This window comes from Durio zibethinus, chromosome 12 (genome assembly GCF_047325235.1).
Source record: "Durio zibethinus cultivar Kanyao isolate XHJ-2024 chromosome 12, ASM4732523v1, whole genome shotgun sequence".
Classification (NCBI taxonomy): Eukaryota; Viridiplantae; Streptophyta; class Magnoliopsida; order Malvales; family Malvaceae; genus Durio; species Durio zibethinus.
The window spans coordinates 24418342-24433525 of NC_143173.1; the positions used below are offsets into that span (position 1 = coordinate 24418342).

Below are 15184 nucleotides of genomic sequence, written 5' to 3' on the forward strand. Positions count from 1 at the left end.
AATAATTAACAATTTAAAGAAAAATCTTAAAAAATAATTAATGTTGTACTAGATATGCCACAACTTACAAAAATTATAATCATATATCATATTGGATTATCGTCACAAATTTTATAAGTCATATCGATAGAACACGTTAAATAACAATACACGAGCTGTTAATAGATAAGCTAATTTTTTAATCAACCGTGTCAATCCAGCATCATCCGTTGGACGCGTTGATGCAATCAACAACCGTTGAGCCAGTGATGTGACTAATCAAAACTGCTCACCATGCCTCACGGTACCTTCCTCACACTCTTTTGCTTTTCACTTCACTCCATTTTCTTTCGTTTTTTTTTTTTTCTTTTTTTACTATTTCTTCTCTCCATTTTAATAGAAAAAAATTACTTATGTAATACATAATTGGTTGAGTTTTTTTTTATATATAAAAGATATTATAATTTTAAAATAAAAAATTATTATTATTTATTTAAAATAATTACATAAATAAATAAAATTAAACTTTGAAATGGTTATAAATAAAAATATATATTTATTTTTGTTTACGAGTAATCGATCAGACAAATTTAGCGTTTCTCAAAGCTAGCAGAAAAACTCAAGCAAAAAAGGAAAATCTCGGATCAACTGCACTGCGTACGGATCTCCCTAGAGCTACGAGAAAGAACCACGTCACTCAATTGGTCTATACTCTAATTAAAAATTAGAAAAATTAAAACACTTAAATTAATTAATTAATTTATAGAATAAATAAATAAAAGGGGGATTAAGTTATTAATTAAGTAGTAATTATAACGAAGAAGGATGGTCACATGATGTCTGAAGGGACTAAAATGTCAGTGTAGATGTCAGAAGACAGACATCTGCTCACATGGGTCCCTTTCCTTTTTCAACATTTTCCGTAGCATAAAGAAAGGCACGCCGACGCCGGCATGCCACCCCCTCCCTCCTCACGTGCTTTCACGTGACTTCCGCTTTCAACACTTGAAAAAAAAAAAGCATATATGCAAATAATTTATGTGCATGCAGCATTGTCGTATGATTACAATTGAAATAAATTAGAAAAGAAGTAAGACAAATGAAAGATAATAACAAACCTTAAAAAAATTTATTGAACAACATATAAAAAGTCAAGACCAGTGCATGTGCACGAAGAACTAATCGGTTAATATATAGGAATTGAGAAGGGAATTAGATTAGTTTTTAAGGTTTCGAAAGAAAGAATAAAAGATAAAAGTAAAAAATTTTGAATCATACTTTTTTTTTAATTTTTAAAAAATTACATGCATCAATTATTAAATTAAAGGCTTCCATCTTACGTACACATGTTTGGAATTAAAAATTACTACTGAAGTTAAAAGGTTGGGAATAAGTTTATTCTTTTTCTTCTATGAATGAACATGCATGATCATGTGTTTGATAATCGAAACTAAAACTTTCAATCTAAAATAAGATATATTGATATAAAATAAAATTAGTATGAAAAAATAATACGAATATTACATTATTTAAAATTTTAATAATAATTGTATATGAATTTAATAAAATTAAAAAAATATCGTATTTTATGTTGATATAAATTAAGACACGTAATTTTTTTATAAAATATAATATGAATATATGAATTTCAATAATTTATTTGAATCTTTTAGTTTAATTAAAACCACCCTTCCCATCACAGTAAGCTTTCCATATTGTCCTCTGTGGATAAAGAATCCAATGCCATGAACTTAAAAATACTTATTGCTTTGAATATTATTGTCTTTTTTTGTGTAAAAAATCTTAAAATCTTTATATTAGCCACGAACCCTACCTTATAAAAGAAACCCTAATTATTATTCTTATAAAAATTGAATGCTTTGTTTTAAATATTGTATGCAAACGGTCCAACTATAAAATATACCTTTCGATTCCATAAAAACCTCCTCTGAAGCTTCCAAATGAACGTTAAATAAACAAGGAGATTAGCGAAAATATTACTGATTATAAATTTTGCTCCTTTGTTTTTCATCCTGAAATTGCAGTTGGTTGCCTAAATTTATTTATTTTTATGTTAAAACTGGTGTCCTAGAAGATTACTATCGCTTTCGAGATGCAACATCCAAGGCTAGCAAGATCGAAAAGTTTAAATTTAATTCAATTAATTTATGTAATTGCTTTTAAAAAATAAGATTCGATCATTTTAAAATCCAAATATTAAGACCTACAACATCTATCCTATCCTCAAATTGTGTTATTCGACCAAAATTTTTTTAACATAAATTTCAAGTAATTGTTTGGAGGAGGACCAGAGGCCCAAATCCAGTTGGGGTGAATCCAAAACTTAACTTAGTTGGTGGGCTTTGAGCCCTAAACATATCCAACATAGACTCAAATCACCCAATAGAATCCATATTAGAATTATCTACTGTGGTTGGGCTTTTATTGCAAGGTTTCAAGGTTTCGATTCTCATGATTTATGTTGGTTGGGCTCTCGCATTGTTAATAAATGAATTTTGTATTTTTGCAACTTAACAATTTTAATGACAAAATAAAAACAGCGGAAGAGGGTAGAAAACGTACGATTGAACATTGAAGAATGTAACAGCGTTTTGGATGAAAACGAAAATATAAGGGAGTGACCCCCACAAGAAACGGTTTGTTGGGGGAATTCATTATTCATAATTGTTGGTGCAAATACCAACAAAACGACAATCCAATAGGCATCAAAGCCTGAGAAATTTAATGCGATGAACGATTGAGTGTTTAATTGAAAATGTAAAGAGAAAGCAAACCCACTTTGGCATTTAAAAAAAGCTGCAATTTTAATTGATATGGAATATACTGAAAATGACCAGAGTACAACCAAAAAAAAAAAAAAAAAGGATTGGGACACATATAAGTTTCCGTTCAATGATAAAAAAAAGCCTACATAAAGGGATTTCAATAAGCAACTTGGATTACAAATGTGCTACATAGATAAACTATCCAATTTCTACTTTGTATTGTTTATAGAAACAAAGTTAAAAATGCCAATTGAACATTAGGATGGTAGGAATGTAGATTTTAAAGATTATAAATTTGATAGAATTTAAGCATATAATATATATTTTTTTTCAATGAGTTAAATAAATAAGGTTAGGGAAGTTGAGGATATGTTAAGAATTAAAAAGAAAGAAAATAAAAAAGACTCAACAGGCAAGGATTTCTTTGTCTATCAAAGAAGAAAAAAGGGTAAGAAACGGGGCAAACGATCATGGGAGGTTTTTAAACGTAAATTTAATAATTTAAAATATGATACGATAATATGATATAAAATAAATATAAATAAAAAGTTAAAAATAATATTATTTAAAAGTTTTTAAAACTTATAAATAATTTTAATAAAATACAAAAATTATGTTTTATATTTTGATTTTAATATAATTTATGATATTTAATTTTTATATAAAATATAATATAAATATAATATTTATATAATATAATAATACAAATTATCATATCTATTGATACGAGGTAAATGTCCGTAAAAACTACTTGCCGAAGGAGGAACCAGTCATCTTAACATATAACGCATTTTTAGTGAAAATAATAATACAATAATCTAAATCTTTTAAAAGTATTGAGGATGTGAACTTGAAATTGTAGTATCACTTTCCGGAAAACTTTGTCCAACCGGAAAAAAAAATTGTGCTATGAAAGCCACTGAGTTCCGGTCATCTGCGGGTTCCTTGATTTGAGAGTCGACGCATATCATTATCCAGGTCAAAAAGCCATGAACTTCGGCTGTCAAGTTATCCCTATGATTTGGTCAGTGGTCTCTTTCCATAGAAAATCTTTAATAGGGCGGTTGGGAGGAAGAAAATAAGATTTATTTTAGAAATTTTATTTTTTTTAAATGTGATTTTTATGTGTGGTTCTTATAATATGATTTTTTGAATTTTTTTAAGACTTGAGAAAAGATCATTCCGAATCATTAATCTTCATTTTTTAAGGTTTTTTAAGATATACTATTTTTATTTTGGATAAATAATTTTTATGATTTATTTTATTTTTCAAAATAAAAAAATTATATGATAAATTGATATCCAAATTGACATAGATAAAATATTTTAAGTCTCATCCTTTGACACTTTGGCAATAATCATGTTTAAAATTTATTTTTTTAAATGATAATATTAATTCGTTTTTTATTTGTATTAAATTTGTATAATTAATTTGAATTTATTTAACAAAAAATACAATAATTGTTAATATATGTATATTTTTAAATAATATTAAATTATTTGAAATTAAAATATATTAAACAATTTTGTGGATTATAATTAAAATTTTTAGTTTTAATTGATTAAAAATTTATTTTTTCAACATTATATAATTTCAAGAAAAATTACTTTTTTTAGATAAAAACATAGTTTATCTTTAAAATATAGAATTTTGAAAAAGAAATTTATTTTTCAAAATTTTATAGTTTCAAGTAAAATTACTTTTTTAAATTTTAAACATTATTTTTATTGAAAATATATTGTAAAAAATTTTATTTTTATTACTCTTTGGGTTTCAACAAATACTAAATTTTAAAAATTAAAAGCATGCATCTTTGTTGAAATTATATTATAAAAAATTTATTTTTTCTTTTAACACTTTGGTTTTAACAAAAATTATGTTTTTAAAATTAAAAGATAATTTTTATCTTAAAAATATAATCTTTTATCGTATAAAAACTACGTGTTTTTTGTGAAAAAAAGTAATCTTTTACATAAAAAAAAAAACTCAATATGGCAAAAATATATATTTTTTGTAATTTTTAATTCTTTATTAATTTTATAAATATTAAATAAATTATTTATATGTTAAATAAATAAATAAATAATTTAACATATAAAATAAATAAAAATTTTATTTTTATTACTTCATGGGTTTCAACAAAAATTACATTATTAAACATAACCTTTATAAAAAATATATTATAAATTTTTTTTTTTTAGTTTTTAAGTTTTAACAAAAATTATATTTTTTAAATTAAAAACGAAGTCTTAAGTATAAATATCATGATTTTGTTTTTAAAAAATTGTCTTTGAATGATAAAGGACTACTTTTTAAAAAGAAAATGTATCTTTATCATAAAAGATTACCTTTTTTTGGAAAAAAACGTAACCTTTTACATTATAAAACTTAAAAAAGAAAAAATATCAAAAAGTTTTTTTAATAATTTTTAGTAATTTATTAACTTCATGAATATTAAATAAATAATTTACATGTTAAAAAAGTAAATAAATAAATAATTAAACATGTTAAATAAATAAAAAAAATTTTATTTCAACAAAAATTATGTTTTTAAGATTAAAAATATAATCTTTATTGAAAATATATATATTTTTTCTTTTAACTCTTGAGTTTCAGAAAAATGTAATCTTTTACATTAAAAAAATTTCAACAAGGCAAAAAAACCAAAAAAAATATTTTTAATAATTTGCAATTATGAATTAATTTTATAAATATCAAATAATTAAATAAATAATTTAACATAGTACATAAATAAATAAAAAATATAAATATAACTAGTTATAAGATATTATTAATATCACTTATTATTTACGTATCATCAATAATAATATAATAAAAAATTTTATTAAATAACCTTATATTCTTTTAAATTAAATATAAAAAATCTTATATCCATAAATTAACAAAATTTAATAATCATATATTTTCTTTCAATATCAATTTTTCTTCGACATATAAAAATTTACGAACTAAAGACTCCTAAATATTTAGAGGCATGTTCTGTAATTCATCTGTCTTTCCAAGGAAGATCAGTCAATCCAGGCCACCCTTGATGTGAATACGAAGCTCAGTCATCAAGCAATTACTTTTTCTTGCGTAATCGACAAGATTCTTAGGAGAAATAGGCATTCAACAGTTGACTCATGAAGCATTGGTAAATCAATCTCATGAATTCATATTGACATGTAAGTATATAAGTAATTCTGAACTTATTGATTTGCTTTCAATGTTAATGAAAATAATTCTTAATTTTGTTGAAGATACATTGATTACAATAAAACAAAAGAAACATTAAAGATAATCTATGAGAATGATTATAGTAAAATTAAAAATAATAATAATAATTATTATAATTATGATTAAAAAAATTAATAAAAAATTTATGTTAACTTAATTTTATTAAAATTGATATTTAAATTTATTTAATGATAAGTGTGTAAAATTTAAATGAAAATTAAATCACATCAGCCCCAGGCCAATGCCAGAGCTTGTTGGCTGTGCTTCAGACCCTTTTTTTTTTTTTTCTTTCTTTCTTTCTTTCAAATGCAATATCTTAAACTATATGATTAACTATTAAAACAAAATTATTTTCTCAAGTATCTGAACTAAATACAAAATTTAACACTGAAAAGCCAATCATAATAACCTGAGGTGAGAATCTAAAAGAAACAGTTGGACATTGCCATTACTGTAACCCCACTTCGCAAGATTCTTTAGAGAAAGATACATACTCCTACAAGACACCAAGACATTGACATATTAGAGATTTTCCTAGACCCAAAAATGTTTAATTCCCTGCCAGAGAAAAAAAAAAGAAGAGAATTTGAGACACCAAGGTGGTCTGACAGGCAGCAAATCATTATCACCTTCGAAAGACGCCCTTAATCAAAATGCTTGTGCTGCCGTTAGGTGGAAGTAGCCATCGTTGCTATACTTTTTTATTACTGATAATTATTACAATTAATAGTATAATATTTATTGTCATCCTCAAAAAATGAAAAGTCCAGGTTGCAGGCCAGTGACGTTAATGGGTGTGCTTCAATGGCAACCGTTGGATGGCTCCACCAGGAGATTCCTAGGCCCAAAATCAGTTTTGATCTCATGATCCTGGTCCTGACCGTTTAAGTTGAATGGGATTTTTTATTTTTCCCTTTGTTTGGTTTGCGTTTTGTTTCGACTTTGGAGAATTGATGAGAAAATCTGGTCCCCCAGACCCCATCTTCCACAGGGAAAAAGAAAGAGAGAACAAAAAAAAGGTTAGAAATCCATTAATTGTGATTGTGTCGTTTTAGAATATTTTAAAGGACAACTTTGACTCAATCATGCCAATTTATTAGCATCCAAGTAAAATATTAAAAAAAAACAGATAATATAAATATAAAAAGCGTGATATTAAAATTAGAAATATTTTTTTGAGGAAAAATCCAGAATTAAAAAGGAATAAACAAAGAGAAAAACAATTAAAAGAGGAGACTCTTGCTTTGTCAAAAGGGGCTGGCAATGGCCATATCTCTTATCCTCTACTTTGTGTGGTGTGGTTATTTTGTGGGTTACTCCTTTCTGATCCACCCATTACCGAACCTTCCTTTACTTTAAATTAAGTGCCTAGTCTTCAAGCAGAGACTGGTCATTTATTCATCCTGATCTTTTTAAAATTAAATTTATTAGTTTATGTATTTATAACATATTTATTTTATATTAAATATAAAATTATTATATTATAATTTTTATTAGAGGTGGTAACATTTTGAATCGAATCACATTGGATTCGATTTTTTATAATGTATAATATTATAAATTTTTAAAATTAAAATTATTTTTTAAAAATTGATCTAAAATGAATTTAATTAATTTAATTTTGTTCATTGATTTTTTAAATTAAATTATTTATTTTTTATATATTTTTTTAATAATATTTTTAATAAATTTATATATATTTTTATATAAAATAATTATTTTTACTTTATAAGAATTTTTAAAATATATTAAAATTAATAAAAACATATAATTTAGTTTGATTTTTTAAAAAATTTTTCATATTTCGATTTAAAATTCGATTTAAACATAATATATAAATTTAATATTTAATATTGATTCGAATCAAATAAAAAAACTTGATCCAAATGAAACTAAACATTATAATTTTAAATTAAATTTTGATTTCTTACCCTTAATTTATATCGTTATTTAAAACACAAAAAATAAAAATAATTTTTAGTTTTTATCAAATATGTACACTGAAAACCATAAAAACTACAGTTGAATTGATAGCAATAATATTCTAACAGAACTAGAAAATTTGCTATTTACCCTATGATTGGTTTTTATATATTTATTTTTAATAGCTTCAATTACACATAAAAAATGAAAAAAAAAAGCAAAAAAAAAAAATCAATATCATGATCAAAGACATTTTACTCACAGTCCACTAATATATCCTCTTTTTTTTTTTTTTGAATAATCCACTAATATATCCTAACTGAAAGATTACGTGACAAATCATTTTCGTTAGTCTTTCCATTATACAAAAACATCAACATGCATGTAAAAATGTAATTATATGTTTTTAATATCTATGATTAAATTCAATCTTAAGAAAGGAAAAAATTTGTTAAGTCCTTGTGTCAGTCATCCAATGTGGATGGTTGACGTTGCCTGTCTACCTACAAATAAAAATTCACATTCTTGTCCAAGAAAAGGTCCCATCTGCACCCTCCAACAAGTTCTGATTTTGGTAGAGGTAAGAAACAAGCAAGTGTATATTAATAATTTAAAGTTAATTTCGAATTGTTTTTTATTTCAGTTAGACCAATTTAAATGATTAATTTTTTATGATTAAATTGAGTTGTATCGAGTTTTGATTTAGATGGATTGAATGAATTTTTTAAGTTCATACCAAATTTGATAGATCGATGATCTCTCGTCAATGCTATTCCAAATGAAAATCATTTTGCAAATTCTAAAAAAACTTATAAAGAAATTGTACATTTGCATCATACTATGGAACAATTTTTTTCACCAAAAACAGAGAAAAGGATAAAATCTGGGTTGGTATGAGAGGGGCAAAAGTACTGAAGCCATTTTCCGGAGAAAATTTTTGCTGCATTTATAAAATCGAAGTATTTTTTAGGGTACAGTCCCCTAGTATAAGATTTGAGGTGAACGTTTTGAAATTGTGAAGGCGTTTTTCATGTGGGGTTCATTTACCATCGTGTAGGCAGGGTTTTAAATTTTCAAGGGACACATTCTTCATTCAGTAAAGTTGAAAATCCTCCATTTCCTTTATCAGTGGTTGGCAGTTGGGTCATTTCAGCTTCTGCTTTTCTTTTTTTATTTGGGTTAATTATTTTTTAGAAAAATTTGCATTATCTTTTTACTGGTACTCCTGAATATTTTGGTTCACAAAAAAGCTTTAATAAAAATAAATTAAATAAAAACTTTAAAAAGTCATCCTTGTTTATAAGCACATAGAAGAGAGAGAGAGAAACAAAAGAAACTATTTCAAAGCAAAAGCAAAAGAAAGAGAAAAAAAAAAAGAAGAGCAAGAAGATAATAAAGAGAGGAATTCGAGGAAGAAGCTTTTTTTTTTTTTTTCTTTCAGAGAAGAAACTGGAGCTAGGCAAGATGATGCAGACTGAGCAACAGCCTCAGCAGCAAAACCAGTTGATGGTTCAAAACTCTGGGAGTCTCAGCTTTAGCAGCCACATGTCTAAGGAAGAGGAAGAGATCTCAAGGTCTGCACTTTCCACTTTCAGGGCCAAAGAAGAAGAGATTGAGAGGAAGAAGATGGAGGTTAGAGAAAAGGTTCAGCTTCAGTTAGGCCGTGTTGAAGAGGAAACAAAGCGTTTGGCCGTCATTCGTGAGGTATGTTCAAAGAAAGTTTGCTTCTTTTTTTCTTTTGGCTTGTACCCATGTTACCTTACAGGCTAAGCTATTTTTTTCTCTTGATTTTGACTTGTATATTTTTTTTCTAGCTTGACTTGGAAATGTGAAATTTGTAATGTTTAAAGGCTCTTTATTTCAAATAAGTTCCTTTTTTTTTTGTTTTCTTTTTGGTCAATTTCTGCAAAATATTGAGTTCAGAGGTTGACATAGTGATAAAAATTCATGATCTGGGCATGGATTTGAAATTCTGAAAGAGGGTGTTCGGGTTTAGCCTTTTGATGTCTATTCCTTGTGAAAAATGAGTTTGTTTCCCCATCAATTGTTTAGTAGAAAGAAAAAGATGTATTTATAATGCATTTCTTTAAGAAATTATAAGAATTTTATCTGTCAGATTTGCAGTTAAAGGTTTTAATACAAAAAAGAAATTGTCAGTTAATTTTGGGGTTTACATCTTTTTGCAAAAAACAATACTCAAGTTAATTAATAGCTCATATATCTTACTATTTTGTAATTTTAGAACATACAAAAAGTTTTTGTTTTGACTTTTATAATTTCAGCCCGAGGGCTGTAATTGCAAATGATAATAATATTACTACTGTTTCTCATTTCAAATAAAACTATGTAAATCTATCAGGAGCTTGAAGCACTTGCAGATCCAATGAGGAAGGAAGTTTCTTTGGTCAGAAAGAAGATTGATGTAGTTAACAAAGAATTGAAGCCACTTGGGCAAACCTGCCAGAAAAAGGTACAACTTTACCTAACTTTGAAGCTATTGAAAGTTTCAATCAATTTTGATTGTATATTATCAATTACCTGGAAGCTATAATATCATCTGTGAAGGATTGCATCAGGCTGCTAAGTTCAGGTTATTGAAATATGTTACAGGAAAGGGAGTACAAGGAAGCCCTTGATGCATTTAACGAAAAGAACAAGGAAAAAGTACAGCTAATTACAAAACTGATGGAGGTTAGTTTTTATATTGTAATGTCAAAACGAACTTAAAGCTACAAAGCAAGTAAATTTCTTGTTTCTTGTGACTGATCTCACCTTGTTGTTATCTGTTTTTATCGATTGAACAGCTGGTGAGTGAAAGTGAGAGGTTGAGGATGAAGAAGCTGGAGGAGCTCAGTAAGAACATAGATTCCATACACTGATATAATTTAGCTCTGCTTAACTGGTTAGGTTTGTGTGATGTATGTAAGGTTGACTTTGATATTTATAAATTCATGTTACCGTTTCTTGTTTTGGTGTAATGTATGGTAACTTTGTTTGTTTCATTAGCATTTGATGAACATTCGCTGATTTAGAAAGGGAAATATCCTATAAACAGGTTTGTAACTAGATGAATCCCGATTGCATTTTCTTCTCGGATTTCTCATGCTCATCTTTTGTAACCCGTTTTGTTTTCTTTTATGTTTAATGTAATTTAAAGTTCTTTTGAAAACGAAAAGGTTGGAAGGGTCTAAATTTCCATTCTATAAATTATACGGTGTTCATGAAATTAATCCACAATACCCATTAGCAGTTCCTTGAGATTTCTGGTAGCAACTGCTTCAAAGAAGATATATTTGCTGTTGAAAAGTGTTGAAATTTGTATGCATTTACAGTTATGGCAGTTACCTGTTGAAGAAAGTCATCGTTCAAAAGAAACTATTGATGTAACGGTGATTGTGAATCATAAATTTGATGCTTGTTAAAGTTTTTCTTCCTTTTAAGTTTCTTGTGAATGAATTCTTGGTAGATGTTGCAGTAGCTGTAACTTTTAGGTGGTCAATGTAGTGGTTTTCACTCTATCTAAGATTCTTCAGATGGAACGTTCATCATCGTTTCCGATTTAGAATATGGTCAATATTCAATATTCTGGCAGATTAGTAAATGATTTTCAAACCCCAATAAATCCTTGGAACACATCCATCTAAGACAAGTGAAATTTGCTCACGCGGAGAGGTGCATGCCTTGTTCCAACTACACAAGCAGGATTGAGTTCAATCGATTCATCGGTGGGGCAGTGGGCTGTTTGTTTGTGCGACTAGGGTTCTTTGACAATGTACATTGCATCAGGTTTCAAGCGTCTCCATTCAATTTTCATGGATTTGCAAACATTTGGGGATTTCTGATGGAGATTAACATAGAAAATCATCCAAATCATTTTAGATTCTGTTTATAATGTTCAATACATTGAAAACACTAATCATATTGATAATCAAATATTGCATTTAACATGAAAAGATTGTTAGAAATTCATTTCAAATCTTTTGAGAACAAGCTTTACAAACAAATGTGCAAAGTAAAAACTACAATTTTTTGTTCTTAAGATGTTTGTCAGCATTTGCAATATAGGTCATATCAAACGTCAGTGAGTGAGGCTCGTTTTTTTAGGTATTGAGTTTAAGTTTTACGGTGATCATTTATTAGGATTATTTTGAATGGATTCAGAGTTTTATTGGTGATCATTTATTGAAATTATTTTGAATGCATGACCTGCAATGATCTGTAGGTTATTAAGATATATATCTGAAATGAAGAGTTGAACAATCTATTTATTTTTGAATTTTTTTAAATAAAAAAAATGCCAGTGAGGGAACAACTGAATCTGCCAATTTACACATGGTTTCATGAAATATTGCCAGGGGAATAAATCACCCAAAAGAGGTGGCCTTTTAGTTTGCCGACACCCGACTCAAAGTCATCTGTGAAATTCAGAAACTTTGTGCCCACATGATCGTGTTTAATTGGAGCAATGACAACATTCTCAGAAAAGTTTTTTTTTTTTTTTGGGCCATTGCTCAAAAGCAAAAGATACTTCGGGCAGATGCTGCATTTTTAAGTGCAGAGCACCTTATGATCTTGTAGCTTCTCCATTTCTTGGTTCAATTATCTTCATTGACCCTAATGGAACTTACCTGTCAACCTGACAAAGTAGAACCGCCTGGCATTTTGGCGTGTCTTTGTTAACTGCAGCTGATTATTAGTGCAAATTTGGCTGTTGGATTCAATGGGGGTACGAGACCAAACGTTCTCGGTCAATGTTCAATCTTCTGATGCAGGAAACAGTGAACCTGCATGTTCAATAATGAGCAATATTACTAAAATTATGTTCATATTCATGGATTGAACTTGAGATTTAGCCTGGTAGATCAAGTACAATCCGTAAAGGTTTTTGACTTCCAACGTTTTAAGATATATCTGCCTGTTAGAGTTGGGGGTTAAGGGAAGGAAGGGGAAAGAAAGCCATTTCTATTGGGCTCAGATTCGGTATGAGAGTTTAGTCTGTATCTACCTAAGGGCATGCTATAGTTTGATACTTTCAATGGATCTTGGGCTGAAGTTTCATGCCCGTTGAACTGTCGGCTTTTCTGTTCGAAGAAGATGATAATTTTTCTGACAAAGGACAACGAAAGTGTTTGATCCAATGACATCTTACATAGCTAAGCTGCATCGTAGACATTAGATGGGAGAAGAATGAGAAAAAGAAAAAGGAAAATTTGACGAAAATTTGTTCCATTGAGGTCATCAGAGTGCTACTTAAAACCAAAGCTTCCTTGTTGATTTGTCTAATTGTCTTGCCTTTACTGCCGGCCACGGGGACGGTTTGCACAATTTCTTTAGCATTGTGAATAGAAAACGAAGTTGCCTAGGTTTTTCTAGGGCAACCATTCAAAGGGGACAACCCCTGACTTCGGCAGGAGCCCTTCAGGCCCTGCACCCATATGTTATTCAACCGAGCCAAACCCCCTTTACGCCATGAAAGTTTGAAGTAATTTGAACTATAAATCTCAACTCTCCAGAACAAAAGAGCTTTCATGCCTTGGATTTAATTTCGTGATAACTTTTATTGAACCGAGTTTATGATCAAAACTCGAAACAAAATTGAAGTCTAAAGTTTCTCATTTTCTTTGAAAAGAAAAATTAATCCCCTAGCTAATTAAGTTGCGTATCATATAGTCAGGGCTATAACTTTTTGCTTTCCTGAATCTTTCTTTCGGATCATAACGAGAAATTTTATTAATTCCGAGTGTTTGATACTCCATAAACTACTTAGAATAAATTTTAATTCCATGACATTTCCTTCAAATAGATGTGACAATTTAAAATACGATATAAATATGATACATAAATAAAATATAAAATTGATACAATTTAACATTTTAACAATATTTATATATATATTTAATAAAATTAAAAAAAATATATTTTATATTTTTTGTCGATATAAATTATAACATATAATTTTCATATAAAATATAATACGAATACAAAAATTTTAATATTTTATATGACGTAAATATATTAATTATTAAATCTATTTTCAAGTACTGAATATGCATGAACCCGAAATGAATGTTGTAACTAAACCACATGTTTTCTCTTTGCACTTAACCTAATAAGTTGAAAACATTGAAGCTAAAAACAAAAATTCACTTGATCAGAAAGATTGATGACGATTGACGACAAAGTTCTCTAACGTTTTTAATTTCTTTGCATGCGTGGAGGAACATTTTGAACTTGATCCAAAACAAAATCATGAAGCCACATAACTTTGTAATTATTGTTCTATATAAAACTGAAATGGTCAATCGCATTTTGTTAAATTAAAATACGATTTTAATTTATATGATTGAAAATTTTTATTTCTCTTTACAAAAACGAGCTGAGAATCTATCTACCCATTCCATGTCTAGGCTTGATTTATGTTGGCAATATCCATTTGCCATGGGGCATGCATGCACCGCATGACTAGATCAAGAGAACCCCTTTGAGACAAAGAAAAAAAGAAGTTAATATTTCCTTCAAATAGGAAGATTTGGATGAGACATATTGGGATGGAATAATAACACGTACGTATGAGTTAGTGTTTTTTTCAGAATTCCAAGGGATATGCATTGAGAAAAATGGGATTAGAAACCAAACAACATCACAATACTATATTATATATATACTCAATAGAATACTACATATTCTTTCTTTTCTGATCTGTCAGCCTATGGTGAATTAATTTGAGCCAAACTGTTCCGTTTTCGATTAACATAAATTGGATGAGAAAAATAATTTTGGAAAATTTTTTTAACGAGTGTCCTATGTTAAGATGAATTTATAACTTTCTAGTAATATCTTTTTGGTATTTGTATAATTTTTATAATTAATGTACTCATTTCTTCAAATATATATAAATTCATTAGAGATAAAAATTTTTTTATGTAAATTCCATTGTATTACGGGTAATAACATTTTCTAAATGGTAAGATTGACAAGAATTCAATGATTTTTTTTGAAGGATGAAATTACAACTTATACAATTTTTTTAATACAACAGGGATAGATGATAAAAAAAAATTTTAAGTAATCAGAATTTAAATTTTAAATTTGTTGAATGTTTTTTTTTTAAAGTTGATTGTATAAATCATCAATTGAATTATATTCCGGATTTATATCAAATTTTTTTATCTTATTGAAATGTGATCCCTTTTTGAAAAATATTTATTAAATTATTAATAAAAATTAAAAATAAGACTACATACATATAAAATTTTCC

The 15184-nt window shown here is 27.5% G+C and overlaps 1 protein-coding gene across 1 annotated transcript; it reads left to right on the plus strand.

The window, feature by feature from the left end:
- The first annotated feature begins 9241 nt into the window (after positions 1-9241).
- LOC111296415 (uncharacterized) lies at positions 9242-11022 on the plus strand. The gene is made up of 4 exons (XM_022890703.2): positions 9242-9630; positions 10286-10396; positions 10537-10617; positions 10731-11022. Exons 1-4 carry the CDS (start codon positions 9391-9393, stop codon positions 10803-10805), a joined length of 507 nt encoding a protein of 168 aa, XP_022746438.1. The 5' UTR covers positions 9242-9390; the 3' UTR covers positions 10806-11022.
- The last annotated feature ends 4162 nt before the right edge of the window (positions 11023-15184 follow it).

Excerpts from the sequence above, each read along its gene's own strand:
- LOC111296415 (XM_022890703.2), top strand. The coding sequence starts at position 9,391 with ATGATGCAGACTGAGCAACAGCCTCAGCAGCAAAACCAGTTGATGGTT. Across the intron at positions 10,397-10,536 it reads GGCAAACCTGCCAGAAAAAG|GAAAGGGAGTACAAGGAAGC; the intron begins GTACAACTTTAC and ends AATATGTTACAG. Across the intron at positions 10,618-10,730 it reads TAATTACAAAACTGATGGAG|CTGGTGAGTGAAAGTGAGAG; the intron begins GTTAGTTTTTAT and ends TCGATTGAACAG.